Raw genomic sequence first — 20,347 nt, forward strand, 5'->3', positions numbered from 1 at the left:
ATGATTTTAAGCATAAAAAGAATATAAAAAATTATAAGACATTTTAAAGACATATCATTTTTGTGTACTGTACGATCATTTTCCATATTTATTTTGGGATCCAAAACCCAACCACTTTGCATCACTGAATGAAGTTATTAGTGAGGAAGTTTTCCTTAGTTATCACATCCCCTCCCGAAAAGAAAAGAATAGAAAAGAAGATGCAACAGACATAGTAGTCAACAAAATTAGTGATATTGATTAAACACCACACGTATACCCACTTAACGGGAAGGATATGGTTTTCTTAACGTTAAGGGCGTTTGATACATGCGCGTTTCTAAGCCTGTAAGCTGTCACAGGGACATGCCATTTTGGTTGTCACATGACTAGACGCACTATGACATGCTGATATATATATAGACACTTATATGCATATGTTACTTTAATATTTTCAATAATTTTAATAATATCTTGTCTATTAAAATAAAAACTGTTTTTATTATAAACTAGAAAATCTATATATGTCCTCATGTCCTATTTTTTTTAAATTCTTCAACTACCATTAATTATGACATTTTACTATCATTTGATGTAAAATTATAATAAATTATTAAGGCAATTTGTTTTATATATTTTTGCACTGATCTCTCACTTTTTCTTATCAATGACTCAAATTGGAGCTAGAATTTATAGTTCCTCTAAAAAAACAAGGAATATATTTAGAATCAAAATAATTTTTTTGTTTTTGTTGAAGCATGCTAAAAACATATGGTTTTAAAGCATGTGGAAGCTTCTTCTTCATGTTTTTTTTAAAGAGTAACAAGTCTAAAAATGTCTATTGAAAATTGACAAGGTAAAATAACAAATGAAAAAGTAAAGTAGCATTTCCATGAAAAACATAATTTGAATTCACTTAACATGAGAGTCAAAGTCTGGTGACACTTGAAAAGTTGTTTTTCTTTATACGTTTCTTAACTAGAATTCCTAAAAAAGATTGGATAACGCAGCACTTAAAATGAAAATGAAGCAACCCAAGCCAAAATGGTAAAAGCAAGAGGTAAAAAAAACATTTTTAAGGTATATCATGATATATTCTGAGACTTGATTGCGATCAAAGCACAACATTCATATTAGAGGTAAAAGATATTATAAGTAATTTTAGTTATGAATAAATCATACTGCATTGTATGTTATTGTTGATTTTGTGAATTAGCAAGATTACAAAGATATCGCTTGAGTGTGAACATGATATGCAGAAAATGACCATGCATGAAATTATGAGATGATTATATACACATGTCAGTCTTGATATATCATGCATATTAGAAAGAGATGATTTTGTAATAGCATATCTATGTATAACATGCATTGTGATTAGACTTGAGTCACTTTATTCTATTTATGTCATGTGAATCTTTATATTGACATTAGCATGCATAACCTCTAAAATCTCAGAATTAGCAACTTGTGGAAAGGGCTACTTGGTTTGCGGCTAGAGTACAACCACCATAGAGAGTGAGTCGTCAGTGATTTAACGATGTAGGGACTCTACATCGTTGCGTGCTTAGTATGAGATAAGTGTGAACCCTAATGTGATTATGAGATTGAGAGTGAGATCTATCGTGATCATTTCACAATATCACTCATGAGAGAATGAGCGAAACACGAGCTTGAGAATATGGTTTAATGTGCTAAACTTAAGATATGACTTAGAGTTATATTCACACAGTGTTTAGGACTCTAAACGACCATGGATGGTTGAAAACTATCATAATTAGGATGTAGCATGAACTATACCGAGATTGAGCCTCACCTTCCGACTAGCTACCGGTGGGGTTCTCTTTTTGTTTCAGTGCAGTGTCTGGTGGTCCAAAGATCACTGGGAGTGTATGGTTTATAGTCTAGTCAACATGTAGAATTTGAGTGTTTTACGCGGTTTGCTATACCCATAGATGACTATGACTGGTATAGCTGACCCAGTGATTTAGTTGGATTTAAATGAGTGTTTGAGAGAGTCAAATAAGAGATAATTAAAATATATAAATTTACGTGATGTGTCAAAAACTAAACTCAGACTAGAGGCTTACAGCCCACTACAATTGTAAGTTAAAGTCTTTATTTGTTTATAATTATTTCTTATTGGGTTGTAGATTCACCTCCTATATAATTACAACTGTAGGTTTTACGCACACTAATGCAGGCAGAACATGATCGACTACTTCAGTAGAGTACTTGGTAGTTTTTATTTTCTTGTCATTGAATATTTATGTACTTGTTATTTTCTCATGTTAAGAATGATGAACATTGTGAAAGAAAGTGAGTTATTAGTAAAAAGAATTTAAAAAAAAAAATTAGCCATGTTTTCTCTGTGTGAACTTTGTATGCTTTCCCTCTGGGAAGTAATACCAACCGGACTCGGATTCTCAAGGTCCCAGATCGAGGTGTTACAGAACGAATGAAGATAAGTCTAACTGAATTCTAGAAGAGCAAATGAAGATAAAGATAAAGAAGACAAGTTGTCTTTCTTGACTCCTAAGGCAATGCACACAAGGATAACAGATTTTGTGAAAAATAAAAATCAAATGAGTGGTAATAGTAGCTGCCTCTACCCTATAAATAAGGTGGTAGCACATTGTTGAAATGTGAGGAAATAAGAGATAACTACAACATTCTTACCATGGGCGTAGGTCATAGCTGACGGAACTACATAATTTCTCATCTTGTTACCTTTCCTTCTTATTTTATTTTGGTATCAGAGCTTTTGTGACCACTGCCCTTGCTATGGCATTTTACTCAGGTGTGTTGCCTTCATCCGCTTGCACCAAATCCTACGGTACCTGGAATGCATTTCCAGCCTAGTTTCAATAAAATTGTCGAAACAATTATTTACTATGGTGAGTCGGTAGTATTCAGCAAGGACTTGTCGCTCTATCAATGAATTCTGCTCAAGACATAAACTGGTATCCTAACATTGCTGCTACACACCATGTGACATTGGACGACCAATATATAACAAACAGGACCGGATAACAAGGTGGTGAATCAGTGATGGCAGCAAATGGAGCCAACCTTCCCATATCAAACATCTGTAATATCCATCTTAACTCTTCAAAAGGATTGTTTATTTTAAAAGATGTTTTTCATATTTCAACAATCAAGAAAAAAAAATGCTACTAGTTCCCAAGATTTCAAGGGATAATGATTGCTACATTTAATTCTACTCTAATGGATTTGGTGTGAAGGATCGGCAGAGCAAAGCTACATTTCAAAGAGGGTCGACAACTAATGGGTTGTATTATTTTTAGAAGGCATCAAAAGGAGAAAATTAGCAAAGTTGAGGTAAACCTACCCAACAAGCAAGATGCAACAAATTTCGAAACTTGGCATTGTCGTCTAGGACATCCAAGTTGTGAAACTCTTGAATTTTTTAGCAAAAACAAGTTGGTTAACAAATGGCTTTTACATACTTGACAACTCACACATAGTTTCATATTTGATTAAACCCTCCAGCCTAATGAAGAAAGACCATCACTACATAAAGACTTAATAACTCATCATGATTGTCCCGAAAGACGGCTGACCCTATAGGGTTTGATAGCGGTCTGTCCGAGACAAATCCGACCCATTGATACCCTTATTCAGCACCCTCTGCGCAACCTTGCCGTTCTCCTTTGCTTCCTCCATCTTTCTTTAATATCACCAACCGCTTCATTAGCTTTGCATTTATGAGTGGCCAAATCATTGGCCTTGTGTTCATCAGTAAATTTGGGGAAATCTGCTTGCCTTATTCTTGCTGCCTCTGCTAATAGATCATGTATTAGCATTTCAGTAGTCTTAGCAGTAATACCCCTCAAGTACCATGAAATGGGTGGGGGAGGAACTAAGGCTGGCTGAATCAATTGTTGCAAACTAACAGCAGATCCTATTCTTCCTTTGCCTCCAGTACACCGTTCATAATCAGCATATGTTTTCGGCATGAAAGGTAGGCACATGTGTTCATCCACAAACAACGGTTTCAGTTCCCATGAACCTTCGAATCTTTTCATAAAACCGGTGTTCCTTTGCTTGAAACTTACCTGAAAAGGAAGAAGAAAAATGCCTAAGGATGATTCTGTATGTGCATGCACGTGCATGTGCACGTGCGTATGAGTTTGCATTTGTTGCATGTAAACCATTTCCTTACTGTGTGATCCTTTCGGTTTTGATCAACTAGGACATGTACTGAAATGACACCAGACCACCACAAGAATCTCCATGAAGCTGCTTGTTCCACTTCAACCAGTTGCCTTAGTCCCTCATCCACCAAAACCTTTCTTGAAATGACTTCCTGCCACAAGGAAAGTGCAAACAATTGAAGTAAGTACGGTCTGTACAAGCTCACATCTAAAGTACTAAATTTTTTTAATTGAAAAAAGGCCATTAGAAACAGACTGATGTAAAAGAGCAAGATACAAAGTACAGAAGGTAAGCCTTCTATGGTCCATAAAATTAACTATATAATCCATCGTTAAGAATCATGTTCAATTCAAATCAGCACTAGGCGACTTAACAGGAGTTAAAACCTAGTGACACATGGACTTCAGCAAAACCTGATGATGAAATCAAATCCGGGTCACTTGCTAGGGCCTAGATTGAAATCTTGAATTGGGACAATCTCACTCAACCATAGGGACTGAACTGAAGAGTGGTGAAATTCCTGTCTCGCCCAGTTGGACTGGGATCCCACCCAATGATGGCCTATCTGAGAGCCAAATATTGCAGGTCTTAAAACATCATTTGAGATTGGAATAATTGACAAAAATCAGCTGAGATGGAAATCCATAATTTGTGTAAAATAAAAGTCATTTGATACTAAAGTACATCAGACTTGATGTCAACTGCTTGGTTTGGCAGGTCAATGATGCAGTGGTGATGGTCGGCTGCAACGTATCTGCTGGCTGGAAGAGGCAGTGCGAATCTCACGATCAACAATGGGCAGAAATAAGAGAAACAGTCACCCAAAATGATGGTGACTGTGTTAACCCTCCTTTTATTGAAATAGAGAACCCCAATGAACAAGTGGTGATGGTCGGCTGCAACGTATCTGCTGGCTGGAAGAGGCAGTGCGACTCTCACGATCAACAATGAGCAGAAATAAGAGAAACAGTCACCCAAAATGATGGTGACTGTGTTAACCTGTGAAAATCTCTACAAAAAGAGATTGTGTGTAACACCACAATACAAGAAATACAAAGAGTGCACAAAGGCACAAAGGAGAACACTCACAAGTGCACGAAGGCACGGACAGTAACCATACGAGCTACTGGAGCAAATGTCTCTTCATAGTCAATCCCATATTCTTGACTGTACCCTTTAGCTACAAGACGAGCCTTATACCTTTCAAGAGAACCATCACTCTTAGTCTTGACCTTGAACACCCATCGACATCCTATAGTTTTCTTGCCATTGGGAAGAGATTGAAATTCCCAAGTGTTAGCTTTCTTAAGAGCTTTGAGTTCACTCTCCATGGCTTCTCTCCATTCAGTACATTGTTTGGCTTCTCCAAAAAAATTTGGTTCAAAATAAGAGTGAATGGCACTCAAACAAGCTCGATATTTAGGAGAGAAAGAATCAAAAGATATGAATCTAGAGAGAGTCCTTCTAGTTCTTTCAGTTCTCCTAGGATGAGAATCATGAGTGGAAATAGTCTCACTAGGTTCACTATATAGTTAAATAGCACTCCTAAAGGTGCTTCTATCTCTATGTGAATAAGTGATGGGTTCTCTAGATACATTTTCTTCTTGAGGGGTAGAAGGGTTAGAGTTATTGTTGATCACAATCATTTCATTTTCACTATTATATGTTGATTCATCATCACTAGAGATATCATCATCCTTAGATAAAAGGTCAAAAAGAAAGGAGTAATCGGCATTTTCTAAATGAGATTCATTTTTTTCAAAACCACTATCATTTTCCAAAAAAGTTACATTCCTTGAAATATATAATTTATCATTCTTAGAGTCATAACATCGAAATCCTTTTTTAGTTTCCGAATAGCCAAGGAAAGCACACGGAATGGCTTTTGGTGAGAGTTTATCATTTTTATCGGTAAGAACAAAGCACTTACAACCAAAAACTCTCAACCTATTATAATCAGGTTCTTTTTCATATAAAATCTCAAAGGGAGAAATTTTATCTAAATTTTTGGATGGAAGTCGGTTAATAAGATAGACGGAAGCAAGAGCCGCTTCGGCCCAAAAATTTTTAGGAATATTTTGGGAAATGAGAAGAGTTCTAGTGGTTTCAATGATATGCCTATGCTTTCTTTCGGCCAAACCATTTTGTTGTGGGGTCTTAGGACACGATCTTTGATGGACAATGCCACAATCCTCAAGATATTTCTTAAACTCATTAGAGAGATATTCACCTCCGGAATCGGTCCTAAATATCTTTAAATTACTATTAAATTGATTTTTAATCATCATATGATATGTTTTAAAACATGAAAAAACTTCATGCTTATGTTTGAGAAAATGTATCCAACAATATCGTGAGAAATCATCTACAAAAATCACATAGTAAGCAAAACCACATTTGGATATGACAGGTGCCGGTCCCCAAACATCCGAGTGAATAATTTCAAAAGGTTTAGTACTAAACATAGTTCTTGGTTCAAAAGGTATACTTCTCATTTTTCCAAGAATACAATCATTACAAGATAAAGTATTTTTACAAAGATCTTTAACAAAATGTAGACAGGATAACTTGGTAATGTTGGGATGACCAAGTCTCTTGTGCCAAACATTTATGTCTTTATGTTGGGCCACATTACAAAAGGTGTTTTTAGGAATTTGAAGAAAGTCCACATAGTACAAGTCTCCTTTCCTAGAGCCTTCCCCAATCAATCTCCCGGACTGGTGATCCTGTATTAAACATTTATTAGATGAGAATTGAATGTTACACCCAAGGTCCGTGAGTTGAGAAACGGAAAGCAAGTTTAAATTTAATTTTGGTATAAGTCTAATTTTTGGAATAAAGAAGTTTTGGGTTTTAAAATTTCCAATTCCCTTAATTTCTAGAGAAGTACCATCCGCGGTCGAAACAAAAGAAGGTGACACATTTTTAGAATACTCGGAAAGAGATGAAATGTTTGGGGTCATATGAAAGGATGCACCCGAATCTAAGAGCCAAGAAGTTTTACCTGGAGGAGAAGAGGTGGATACGGCGGCACCAGAAATAGCTCCCTTTAGAAGAGGTTGAAGAGCCTCCACAATTTGATTGAGAGATAGAGCTTCTTTTGAAGATTCCTCTTTTGATGGTTGAGATGTAGTTGTCATTGCTAGAAGTTTCTTCCATTTTGGGCAAACCAGTTTGATATGACCCGGTTCTTTGCAAAAGTGACACAAGATTTTGCTATAATCTCTTCTTCCTCCTTGATTTTGATTCTTAAAATGAGGAGGTCTATATGTTCTTAAATTGTTACCGGGTCTAGAAACGGCATTAACACCATCACATTCTTCTTGATTTGTGGACATTGCAAGCACACTAGGATTTTGCTTGCTAATGCCCATACGGGTTTCCTCTCCACTTAATTTAGTTAAGACATCTTCAAGAGAAGGAGAGGTAAAAGAGGATAGGAGAGAAGATCTTATTTGCTCAAACTCGGGCCTTAGCCCATTCAAAAAATTGAAGAATCGGTCTTCTTCTAATTGCTTATGACGAAGCTCTATGGCTTCTCCACTCCACTTGGGTTCAAGCATAGCAAGCTCATCCCAAATTGAAGAGAGTTCCGCAAAATACTCTCTTATAGACATATCACCTTGAACAAGAGTTAACGCTCTCTTTTGAAGATAATACTTATGGGACAAGTCCCTAGAAGTATACATCTTCTCAAGATACTCCCACGCTTGAGAAGTTTTTTTAAACTTTATAATGTTGGCATTAATCCTTGTCTCAACGGAAGAGAAAATCCAAGACAAGATCTTAAAATTCTTCATTTCCCATTGCTCATGTTTCCTACCATATTCCTCAAGAGCATTAGTTCTTTCATCTCCCTCAAGGATTTTGATTTCTCCTTTTTTAAACAAAGTAATTTTAGGCTCGGGTTCCGGAATCGAGCCTTGAATGTAACCCCAAAGCCCTTTCCCTTTGATGTGAGCTTCCATATTTCCGGCCGACACATGATAATTTGAGCCATTTAGCTTGAAACCAAGAGAAAAATGGGAGTCTTTCTCACCCATTAGAGAGGAAAGAAGAAAGAAAAGAATATGTACCACAATAAGATTTTAAATCTTTCTTGTTGTAGTAATCTTCTAAAATATTGAATGAAGAAGAGCCTCCACTCCAATCACCAAAAAGTTGAAGGCATGTTTTTCGAGGCACTTGATATTGAGAAGAATCACACCAATTTCTTTCTCCAAACAACCTTGCTTTGATACCATGTGAAAATCTCTACAAAAAGTGATTGTGTGTAACACCACAATACAAGAAATACAAAGAGTGCACAAAGGAGAACACTCACGAGTGCACGAAGGCACGGATACACATGCACAACAGCATGAAACAAAATGAACTTCAATTCATAAGTTCCCAAGAGGGGCTTTACAATATTGCATATGCACTCACAAAAAAGAATATGTTTACAAGGGCCACTAAGGCCTATTTATAATGCAAAAAGAAGCCACAGGTGCAGCTCAATATGACTGTTGGAGCTGCACCCAACGGTCACATTTGTGACTATCGGGGCAGCTCCAACAGCTATATGGAGTTGTCCCTTTCACAACAGTCAAAAAGAAAAAAAAAGGTAAAAAGCAAAAGTAAATAAAAAAAGAAAAAGTAAAAATGTTAGCTCATTAGGGTGGCTGACACCTATTGAGTAAAAGGATGGGTATTTCAGTTTACAGTTAAAAGAGACATAATATTTTAACATAACCCTCCTTTTATTGAAATAGAGAACCCCAATGAACAAGTACAGTGTTGAACGATAAATGAAATAACAAACAATGCAAAGGAATGAGACAATAGGTAAAGAAAGTAAAAAAAAAATGCTGGAACGAAAAAAGGCTGCTGCCCAAAAAAATCAATCACTGCCTTCCTAAAACCCTAGGAGAGGGTTTTAAATATTCAGCTGGCGGATCCGGGTCTCAGGTCCAATCATGGACCCGAGACGAGATCCGGGTCTTCTTCTTGATGGATCTGGATCCGGGTCACGGGTCTTGGGGTAGGGTCTAGGTCCATCCTGCCCTGCATCATTCTCCCTAGGTGGGAAAGAAGTCGGCTCTGACGACTTGTTGTCTCCACAGTAAGCATATAGATCAGACACATTAGATGTAGGAGAAAGGTGCCAAGTTTCGAGCAGCCCAAGGAGGGAAGATCGGTCAACTAGGCCCGCTAGCCGGGGCAACCCGGTCTCCTTGGTGGGAAGGAGAACTATCCTATGACCCTGAAAGACAAATGTGTACGTATTCCTACGGCCATCATGGATGGTCTTACGGTCAAACTGCCAGGGACGTCCCAATAGGATGTGACACGCACTCATGGGCGCCACGTCACACCACACTTCATCGTGGTAATGCTCCCCCATAGAGAACCGAACTAGACAACGCAGGGTGATTGGCACCTCGTTGCCTTTCTTGAACCATGCCATTTTATAAGGTTGGGACAATTTTTCTGTTTTTAGGTTCAAGGTTGACACGACACTCTCAAACACCATATTCTCGCACGCTCCAGTATCAATGATAACATCACATGCACGCCCCTCACAGTTACACCGAGTTCTAAAAATATTATTTCGCAACCATTTTGTGGGGGTCGACTCTCAGGATGTGGTCAACACATGACGAATGGTTAACAAATTTTCGATGTTGCCATCGAACTCTATGACTTTCACCTCGTCATTCCCCTCAACAAGCGACTCACCCTCGCTCTCACTATCGGACGCAGACTCAACAATGCCCTCTGCTAGATGAGTGTTCTTATTCATGGTGGGACACTTGGATGCAATATGACCTAACTCTTGACACCTAAAACAACGAACAATAGACTCATTGGGCTTACCCTTGGATCTGGTGTGGTACGCAGGTCCAGACTGATCGGGTTTGCTAGGGTCGACTCCTTGGGCGGACTTTGAGTCTTCTTTCCTAGGGGAGCTCGCTCCCCTGATTGGGAAACTCGACTTGGGTTGACTAGACTGATCACTACGGGATGTCCTATGTTCCTGCCTCCTTTTCAGTTTCTCCTCTACATTCATAGCATAACTACTTGCATGATCCAGTGACTCGACTGTGATACAACTGAAGTCGTCAGAAATAGCAGGACGGAGACTAGAAATATACCTCGTGACCTGCTGGCGGGTGGTCTCCTCGATCTGCACTCGTAGGGAAAGACGATGGAACTCCGCAGTGTAATCCGCCACAGTATTGGTGCCTTGACGCAGGGTCATGTACTCCTTGTAGGCTCTCTCGGCGTGATCTGACGGCACAAACTTAGACTGCATCAACCGCTGCATCTCTTCCCAAGTTTGTACACGCTCTAATCCCTGTCGCTCCCTCGACCGCTGCATCTCAACCCACCATGTCTGTGCTAGGCCTCTCAACCGAGTAGAGGCTAGGGAGACACGACGGTGCTCGGCGACATCGTGGTAGTCGAAAAAGAATTTGACGGCATATGACCAATCAAAGAACTGCTCTGCATCAAACCGACCTGCGAACTCTGGAAGCTCTAACTTCACCCCATACGTGGAGGGGCGCTCTGGTGCTCTCTGCTGACGGGCCTCCACCATGCCTGCAGGGTATTCATCCCAAAAAGTATCGTCACACACTGCTCTATCATCGCGGTTCTGCTCGCCTGGCTGCTGGCGTTGTGCTACTCCAATGACGTGTGGGGGGCGCTCAGGTCGCATCGGTCCCTGCTGAATCTGCCTCGGTCTGGCTGGCCCATGGGCGGGAGCCATCTGTGTCTGACGTTGGGGTACCGGTATGACAGGTGGTCTTGCGATAGGCGGAAGGGTTGGTCGGATCTCGGGCTCTAGGTGGGTAGAAATTGGATAGTATGGGTTTGGGTTATAGGTCGGGTTAGGATAATGGTATTGGGTAGGGTATGGTATTGGGTTTTGGATCTGGGGTGGGTTACCGGGTTGGTTCTGGTTCGGGTATTTGGTTGGGTTGGTATTGGACTGAGATGATTCGTCCGACTGGATATGGATCGGGCCTAATCCTAGACTATTCGTCGGACCCAAATTTGAATAGGTTGGATCGGGGATCGAGTTGTGGGGGTAAAAGGCTTGGTTTGAACTCAATCCACGATCCCTACAATTATGGGTCTGGTTTTGACCCGGCTCAACATCAAACTGAAGCTCCGTCCGGGTCCGATACAGGTTTGGGTCGGTATGGGGTCCCATTTGGGGTTCGAAAATAACGGGCTGGGCCGGATTCGTAGTAAACTGCAATCCAAACCCAACTGGGTAGGCTGGATATGGGTTTGCAGGACCCATACCCGCCACCGGGAACCCAAAGGGTGGTCCCTGGAAATCGGGTATGGGTCCGATCCTAGTGGGATCTCGACCGGACCCTGCTGGAGCAGGTCCGGTCCATAGGGGTTCAGTCCCCTTGGTCTGCAAATGTGCTGCAACAGCGCCCCCGCGCACAGGTGCTGGGAAAACTGACAGACCCACCCCAGTCTGGGCTGAGGTGGGTGTGTTTGCAGCTTGACTCGGCATCAGGTTCGGCCCACGCAGACCGTGCCTGATTGGCAACCCCTGTTGCGTGGGTCGTTGCCCTACTTGCGCACCCACGTTGTTGATGGGCAGGCTTTGGGGTAACGGTTGGCCGACGTTCCTGCATAACTCCTTCCCTATATCACTAGATGGCACGACTAACGGGAAGTGTTGTTGGGTCACAGCCACAGATTCGACAGGGACGACACCAACCTGCTGAGTAGACACTGAGGGTGGTACTGCTGGTGAATCAGTCGCTGCAACTCGACTCTCCACCCCATCCAATTGATGTGATATACTTGTCACATCCCGGCTGACTCGCAATACGCTTTCCTGCATCTTCGTCATCATTTTCATCATCCGTAGTATTGGGTCCGTGTTGCCGACATCCTCCTGCTCGATCTCTGTCACCGGATCGCCCCTCACCTCCGAACTCATCTTGCTGTCGGAGAGAAAAGGCGCTGGCTTTGATACCAACTGATGCAGTGGTGATGGTCGGCTGCAACGTATCTGCTGGTTGGAAGAGGCAGTGCGTCTCTCACGATCAACAATGGGCAGAAATAAGAGAAACAGTCACCCAAAATGATGGTGACTGTGTTAACCCTCCTTTTATTGAAATAGAGAACCCCAATGAACAAGTACAGTGTTGAACGATAAATGAAATAACAAACAATGCAAAGGAATGAGACAATAGGTAAAGAAAGTAAAAAAAAAATGCTGGAACGAAAAAAGGCTGCTGCCCAAAAAAATCAATCCCTGCCTTCGTAAAACCCTAGGAGAGGGTTTTAAATATTCAGCTGGCGGATCCAGGTCTCGGGTCCAGTCATGGACCCGAGACAAGATCCGGGTCTTCTTCTTGATGGATCTGGATCCGGGTCACGGGTCTTGGGGTAGGGTCTGGGTCCATCCTGCCCTGCATCAGTCAACCATGTCTACATAACTGTCTGCACAACCTTGAGCAAACTTCTCATTTGGGTATTCACTGGTTGACAGAAACATAGGTGCCTCGGTAGCTTAACATGAATAAGTATGCCTACAAGCAAAATGAGGAATCACGTCGCCAAGTTTCAGTGCTCCCTTTCAGAAGCTTGGCATTACTAGATTGCTCAGAAATGTAACACCATCAATCAACATTAATCAGCAGATTCAAATAAGAGTAATTGAGAAATTTTACCTTAATGTTCTTGAACACCCTTTTGTTACCAGGATCAGTAATGATGTTATATATTGCATCAGGAGGCAAGCCAACCTCGAACTCCACATTCAGGTTGCAAAGAGAACCTTTGGGTACACTGACCTATTGAAACAGTGCATGTTAGATTTTCTAATATTACAAGCAAGATATGGGAATCAATCTTGAATCAATATTCCAAACAGAGAGCAGAGGTGCCTTAGATGGAGCGCCTTTTTGTGCTTATTTGGATCACTCAATCGATGTAGACCGATAAACTCTACCAATGAACAGATCTGTTCAAGGGTCTGGAACTACTCAACTAATGCCAAGTATGTACAACTCTGCTCGGCCTGGTTGAATGGCTTAAGGTTGCAAGTATGATCCAAGTTTTGTGATACTAACTTCTGACATTTTCTTACAAATAAATCAGATTACTCATAATAACTATATTTGCTAAAAAGAACTATATTTAAATGGGAAAAAACTAAATTAGTTAACTTACATAAGCTGATAATAATCAATGTTCAAAATACCTCGATTCGTGGATGGTGATCAACCCAAGTAGAATTTTCTTTCCACACCTGAAGCTGCTTCTCCAAAGTGGCCTCAAAGTTTGGATAAGCGTCTTTCATCTTACACAAATCCGAGTCTTCTTTAAGCTTAGGTTTTACTGACTGAACAGAACAGAGTGCTAAAGCATTAAAACATTTCATTCTTGTCAAACACAATTTAACTGGTTTACAAAATATTGGAGATACCTCTAAATAGTTCTGAAAACTTTTGGGTATCTTAGTCAGGAAATCAAGTGATAGAAATGGAGTATTGGTTGCTGGGGGCATTGCTGTCACAGTCCTCTGATTATCCAAGTATGTACTTGTTCCATTTTCGTCCATCATGGCCTGAGTTCAACCTTCAACATGCTATGTATAAGCTACAACAAGCATTACCCTCTTGTCTTTGCAAATATGTCATCTAGCAAAAAGAAAGAAAGCAGTAATCATTAACCCTGCAGTTGAGACTTACTAAATCAGAAGTAGGGTGGACAAAGTTTTGCCAAAAAAGTCAAGCCACCACAACCATGTCGAAATGCCCAGCTTGAAGTCTTGAGATTCCTTTATTTGTGAAACCAAGTTAGGAAATTCAACCCCCTAGCAACTGAGACTCATAACCTTTCTATTTTAGGAAAATCAAGCAAAAATGCATATATCTCGCTCCATCGAGTTCGGCTTAATGGATTGACATGTCAAATCCAACCACAGCTTATCTGTGCCCTTAAATCCACTCCAAATGTTATTACCACATTGCAACCTCCTGACAGGAAACAAAATGCAAATCAAGCTTGGAAGAAATAATGAAATGATGGGACTGATGAGATTGACATGAAGGATTTAGAGATTTCTGATATATAACTTGAACCCTTTTCCTTCACATTCTTATTCCACATTGTTTTGTTTTAGGTTTGGCTGTTTTATGCTAGATAGAGACATCTGGGGAGAATAGGATCTCATTTAGATCATACGCTGTAGGGATTTGCAACAACACAGCCATCAGGTTTTCTACATGTAGCTTTACAAGGACCTTGAACTAATCATACTCAAAAACCATTTGTGTAACTGGCCAAACGTATGAGGGGCAAGAGCTCATCTAAATCATATGCATTCTCTATAACATAGGCATTTGATTTTTCTACCTATAGACTAAATAAGACTTTGAAGTAACCTGTGTCAAGAAAATCATTCATTCTGAAAATGTTAAAAGAACTATAATGATGGGTACATCAAAATGGACCAAAAAATATACCAATTCTCTTAAAAAAGAGTAAACAATTTCGAGAAAATCGCAAACATGCTCGTAGAAAACCCAATATAGTCATGATCCAATTCTTAAATTTTGGACCAGATCAAGAGGTCATGCATACCCATCTCTGTTTAAGCAGAATCATGCAGCCTTTTTCTATCAAAAAATATTAGGCACATAAATGAATACAAGAAGAAAAGAAGAAACAGAAAAAAGCCAGACATCAGATTGATAGCAAAAAATAGAAGAAAAGGAACTTGGAAACACATACACACCAAGAAATGATACAAAGAAACCCATCATTTTTCTTTTATTTGAGAAAAGAAGAAAAGGAACTTGGAAAAACACACACACACACCAAGAAAAGGAATATGACCATGGTAGATGATACAGAGAAACCCACCATTTTTCTTCCTTTTATTTGAGTTCTTTGAAATTGGGTGGTGCTAGAAACTACTCAACAAGCGCAAAGGTGAGCTAGAGAGTTCCCTCGCTTAGAATCAGAAGATGAACAGCTTTCCACCGTAATCTGTGACCAACCATGGGTGACCGCTACTTTTACACAATTTCGGATAATTTTCAAAATAGCCATAAAACTTACTATCAAATTAATGTAACTGCCATTGTCTTCATACTTTTCAAATAGCGTCCCAATTTGTTCCCTTTGAGCAAATACCCATATAGTCCTATTTGATTTCTTAACCATCTTTAGTTTGATGCCTTAATTTTGGAATTAATGTTGAATATAAAGGAGAATTTACTCTGTATCCCCCCGAGAAGGGCAATGTAAGTTTTGTTTCTCTTTATGCTCGATGTAAATTTATTCTGTTTTATGTCCTAAAAGAATATGAAATGTTCATTGTTGTTAGACGTAGAAGATTACTAGAGCAAAACATGGGTTTTTTTACCGGTCAGTAGTTTTTATTTTCTAAGAAGTCAAGACAAGGCTAAGTTAAGAGGATTAAAAGAAAAATAACATTAGTTATTTTGTGAGGATGAATTTGCTTGGTGGGGCTAAAAACATTGTGACTATTTGAAAAATAAAAAACGTTTTTTTTGGGTTATATCAATTAGGACTAAAAGTTTGGTGGCCGGTTGAAAATTACCCTTGAATATATGAAGGTGCAAGAATCTTAATAGGATATTTGGGCAAGGTCCCATGTCCCATACTATGCAGGATTTTTTTTCTTTTACAAGATGAGGTTAGACCCGAAGGGGGGTTGGCTTAGTGGCTGCTAGACAGGCAGTCAAGGTTCGATTCTCATAGGTGTCGCCTCTCTGAACAAGCCAATGCATAGCATAGGTCTCGAGGGTAGGAGTGATAGCCTTGAAGTTTTACGCTGCCGGCACAATTACAGTAGGAATGGAAGGCTAAGCCAGCGCAACCAGGTCTTCGTGTCAGGTGTGTTTCTTCAGGTTATAAATCCAAAAAAAACTGGGGTTAGACAGACCCCCCCCCCCCCCACCAATTATTATTCAACCCTACCATAGAGGTTTTGAACCTGCAACATCCCACCACAGAGCACCAACAGCTCCTACCAGCCAGGCAGAGCCCCCGTTGGTACTTTGCAGGAGTTTTGTTTCAAGCTTCCTTTATGGATCCAAGTAGGGGTGTCAACGGGTCGGGTTTGGTTGGGACCCAGGTGAGACCAAACCAGATCTGATTTGAAATGCTGGTATCGGGTCCAGACTCAGGTCCAATAGGACCTACTGTAAGAGAAACCACACCTGGATCCCATATGGATTACATAAACCTGACCCAGACCATAACCGGTAAAATAATAAACTTTTTACATTGAAAAATAGCGGATCTTAGTTGGAACTTCGGTCGGACCTCCTTGTTTCTCACCAAATCTTGGCCCTATAAGGTCGGTATGGATCGGGTCTGGATCAAACCCGACCCATTGACACCCCTAGATCCAAAGCATGTAGGGTAGGGTGGTGGTGTCCCCGGCAGGGATTTTACCTTACAGGGGTTGACCCATTAAGTGACGTGGACCTTGGTGAGGGTTTCCACGTCATTAAAAAAATACTATATTTCTGGATCAACTAAAAGTTGGTTGCCAAATATCCGGATTACCCTTATTCAGTGTCACGTCGATGTTTTCTTAGAATATTATTTATATCAGAGTATTAGACAAATGAGATTCAACAAGAAAACAGAAACTTTGATCTGAACGGACAATCTGACCTGGTCAAGTTCGGATCTAACACATGTGGTTCGGGTCCAGATCTGAATCACTCCGCTCCAAAAATGATTGGTTTTCTTTTGCGCAATCACATCAAGATCCAACCGTGAAATTTGGATCAGGTACGTTTGAATCTGACGGCAGATTCTTAATTTGGATGAAGATCCGACTTAGCCTGGCCTTACTTTTTAGTTATCCTCTCAGTTGGGTACTTTGATCCAGGTCCTGGTTCGGGCTTGTGATAATTCACATTGTGTTGATAGAGGGACCAATACTTAGCACATCAGTAGTTTGGGCTTTTTTTCTTTTTTTGATTTGTAACCCAAAGAAACCATACCCACATGAAGACCTGGTCGCGCTGGCTCAGTCTGCCATACTTACAGTCATCGTGCCCGTCTCTGAGGCTAGGACCGCCACCCCCAGGGTCTATACTGGGTGTTGGCTTGCACGGAGGGGTGATGCCTATGAGAATTGAACCTCGACTGTCCGTCTAGTGGTCAAGACCCCATCCCACTAGGCCAACCTCTTCGGCTTTTGATTCATTAAGGGTGCATTTGCATGCGTCGTTCTCAAACTTGAAAGATTTGACTTGGCCCCTGTGACCACCAAGGTGGGCTAAAGATCCATGAATTTATACTAACAAAATGAATCTCAGATCCTCAAAAAATGAGATTGATTGTTCAAATTGCTCTGGCATGGGTTACATCAAATCCAATCCCCCGAATCCGAGATTTAAAGGATTATTCAAATTCTTAACCCAACCAATCGCGTGTATTTCTTTAGTATGGGCATCTGATGGCTCATGCAGTGATAGTTCAGTTTGCCGGTTGGCTTAAGTAATAAACACTTCATAATCACAACTTACCAAACTCATATTAGAACCAACAATCCAACTTTGCTTCACTGGTTATTAGTCCCAGGTCTATTTCATGGCAATTCAGTTACAGGGCTGATTGTCGGAGAAGGCTATAACATTTTTTTCCACTGAAACAAACTTTCAGGTCAACTAGGTATGCAGCCTGACCAAGGGAAATCCGTGAACTCATGTGCATATTGGATCTACAGGAAGGTTAGCCTTGCTGGTATGCAATACTGAGACATAGTAGTGAGGCTTCTGGTATCTACTTGAGCTTGAAAGCGAAGAGTTTCCCTCATCCTGGAATCCATTTTGAAAGCAAAGAGTTTACCCCATCGCAGAATCCGCTTTAAAAGTGCTTATCACTGTCTGAGTGGAAGATTATTCAATGAGGCAAGCTACGCAGGACGTTCTGTGCTCAGGATAGTGATAACATTGTTAAAATGATTGGGCCAGTCAGTCATTACCCTGCTTGCCAGCCTAGTTTACATTTGCAATAATCTTGTTTAGAAGTACTTGCACAATGTTCACCTGGTACAGGTGCTTGTTTGGTAGAGTCAGGCCTACAGTAACCAAGCTTGCTACATCGACGACTGGACCAAGTGTTGCTCAACCCACGGGCTAGCCTAGCATGAGCTTTGCTTTGTGATACCTGAACCTAATAGGCTAGGCAGTTCATTTGTACATGCATCCATCTCTTAATTGTGGTTTGCACGGTAATTTCAGTATGAGATGTTTTGAATCCTTCAATGGCTATCAACTAAAGCAGGCTTGCTGCTTTTGTCATAAGGCAAGCAGTTATGCTGTTCAGGGATGAAGCTTCATTCAGGGTCTTTGAACCATTCTCATGGTGCCGGTGTGGAGCATTCGATAGTATAATATGCTGTAGTTGACAGTTCAGGCAGATGTCTTAGAGCATTCAATGAGAACGAGAATCAGGTGCAGAGCCAAATGGTAGGGAAGGGGCAATTTCTCGCTTTAATTACAAATTCCTATATAATTGAAGATGATTTACTTCAAGGTGCCTACTCTACGCTCCGTTTCAAAATTTCTTTATAGTAATCTAGTAAACATTTGCCCAGACGCAAGCAAATGCAATTTTAAAATGGAGGGAAAAAAAATCAAGATGAATGTGTTCTGTGTTAAACATATATTTTTCTTTATCAATAACTCTGTCAATAACATGAATGTTACACAGGAGGAGCATCAAACTCCACATAATGGAATGGAGAAAAATTTTCTATGGTTTCATCCAGATATTAAGAATAACCACCTACAGATAATGCTATAATATGACTGTCAATCAGGAGTATCATAGGCCAAAGAAAGAACCATCCAGCAATCCCTAGAAGAATCACCATCTTTGGCGGCGCCTTCCGTACCAGTAAGCGAACACAGCAATTGACACAGCCACTGCCACGCCAGCTGTAGCATGGAACACATAGACTGGTTTTTCAAGAACCAGACCTGCACCAGTGGCAGCAACAGGAGCAGGAGGCTGCTGAGTGACGGATGCAGAAAACCTCAACCCTTGCTTTGCCAATTCACCAGTGTCCTTGATCAGTGGCTGCATTCTGGTGGCCTTGGCAATCGCTTGGTACTCTTCCTTGGTTCCACCCTCAAGAAATGCTCCAACAAGCCGACCCTTGTTCACCCAATATGCACCAAAACGCCTTGTTTTGAAGTCTCCAAAATGAACTACCTCCCCCCTGTTGTCCCCATAAAACTGCCATGACAAGGTAAACACTCTCGAGTAAAAGAAAGGGAGATGGTCATAATCGCCAGTCTTGTCAGGCATCATGATTGCATTCACAGCATGCTTTGCAGATTGCCGAGCAGAATCCACATGCTCCAGCCTACGTATCTCACCAAAGAGCTTCAGAGGAAAAGACGCAACATCTCCAACAGCATAGACAGAGCTATTGCTAGTTTGCATTCGACCATTGACCCTGATCCCACCCTTATCCATAACCAGCTGGTCCTCAAACAAACTGGTGTTTGCACGGATACCTATCCCCACTACAACCATATCTGCCTTCAGCCTGGTCCCATCCTTCAGCGTCACTGATGTAACCTGTTTATATACCAAAAAAGATTTAATAATAAGAAATTTGTGGGAAGATGTGGCTCTGTATCTAAATCACATGTATGTGTGCATGCATGCATGTGCATGTGCATGTTCATATACGTGTGGTTCGAAGGCACGTAAAAACACAAGACTTGACTTTCCCTGACTTGGCTAAGTATGACCTTTAAGGCACCAGAAGGAATCATATTATTAGTAGAAAAAAGGTATAATATATAAACTGAGGATGCAGCTTGCAAAGTACGTAAAAGTTTCTCGTGTTAATTACTAGAGCGCTTTGAGAGTAATGCCATTCGATTCTAATTCCCTGCAATAATGACCACATCCACCAACATGTATCCGTTTCATAGTAGAAAACGACTTCCCAACAAGTGAAAAGCAGACCTGATCTGAATCTCTTTCAAATGATGATAAGACAGTGCCTTTGATGAACTTCACCCCTTTTGACTTGTAATAATCTTCATAGAAAGCAGCAATCTCAGGTGTAAATAACCTTGCCACTGTCAAAGACACAAAAGACACCAGATTTCAAAGAAATGAAACCCAATACCACAGTGCAGTCAGCACAGTT

At 40.6% G+C, this 20,347-nt stretch overlaps 1 protein-coding gene and 1 pseudogene across 4 annotated transcripts in view; both read right to left on the reverse strand.

Moving 5' to 3' along the window:
- Nucleotides 1-3,389: 3,389 nt before the first annotated feature.
- On the reverse strand, nt 3,390-15,167 carry LOC149833956 (uncharacterized). 3 transcript variants are annotated; one of them, XM_090011134.1, is made up of 7 exons: nt 15,049-15,163; nt 13,872-14,159; nt 13,607-13,758; nt 13,382-13,522; nt 12,849-12,971; nt 4,166-4,309; nt 3,390-4,058 (listed from the first exon to the last, which is right to left on the reverse strand). In XM_090011134.1, exons 3-7 carry the CDS (start codon nt 13,742-13,744, stop codon nt 3,621-3,623), a joined length of 984 nt encoding a protein of 327 aa, XP_089867260.1. In that variant the 5' UTR covers nt 13,745-13,758; nt 13,872-14,159; nt 15,049-15,163; the 3' UTR covers nt 3,390-3,620. The 3 variants fall into 3 exon arrangements, 2 of the variants coding, with proteins under 2 accessions (XP_089867260.1, XP_089867258.1); XM_090011132.1 differs by lacking the exon at nt 13,872-14,159 and having other exon boundaries at nt 13,607-13,820; nt 15,049-15,167; XR_016432734.1 differs by lacking the exons at nt 12,849-12,971; nt 13,382-13,522; nt 13,607-13,758; nt 13,872-14,159; nt 15,049-15,163 and adding an exon at nt 10,296-12,375 and having other exon boundaries at nt 3,919-4,058.
- Nucleotides 15,168-18,825: 3,658 nt separating this feature from the next.
- LOC149833957 (monodehydroascorbate reductase 4, peroxisomal-like) overlaps nt 18,826-20,347 on the reverse strand; it is a 51,343-nt pseudogene continuing 49,821 nt past the window's right edge. The window contains exons 6-7 of the transcript XR_016432735.1: nt 20,161-20,276; nt 18,826-19,764 (exon numbers count right to left, since the gene is read on the reverse strand). The product of XR_016432735.1 is annotated as a monodehydroascorbate reductase 4, peroxisomal-like (transcript). The remainder of the gene's footprint in view (nt 19,765-20,160; nt 20,277-20,347) is intronic.

This window comes from Nuphar pumila, chromosome 6 (genome assembly GCF_984573655.1).
Source record: "Nuphar pumila chromosome 6, dmNupPumi1.hap1.1, whole genome shotgun sequence".
Taxonomy (NCBI): Eukaryota; Viridiplantae; Streptophyta; class Magnoliopsida; order Nymphaeales; family Nymphaeaceae; genus Nuphar; species Nuphar pumila.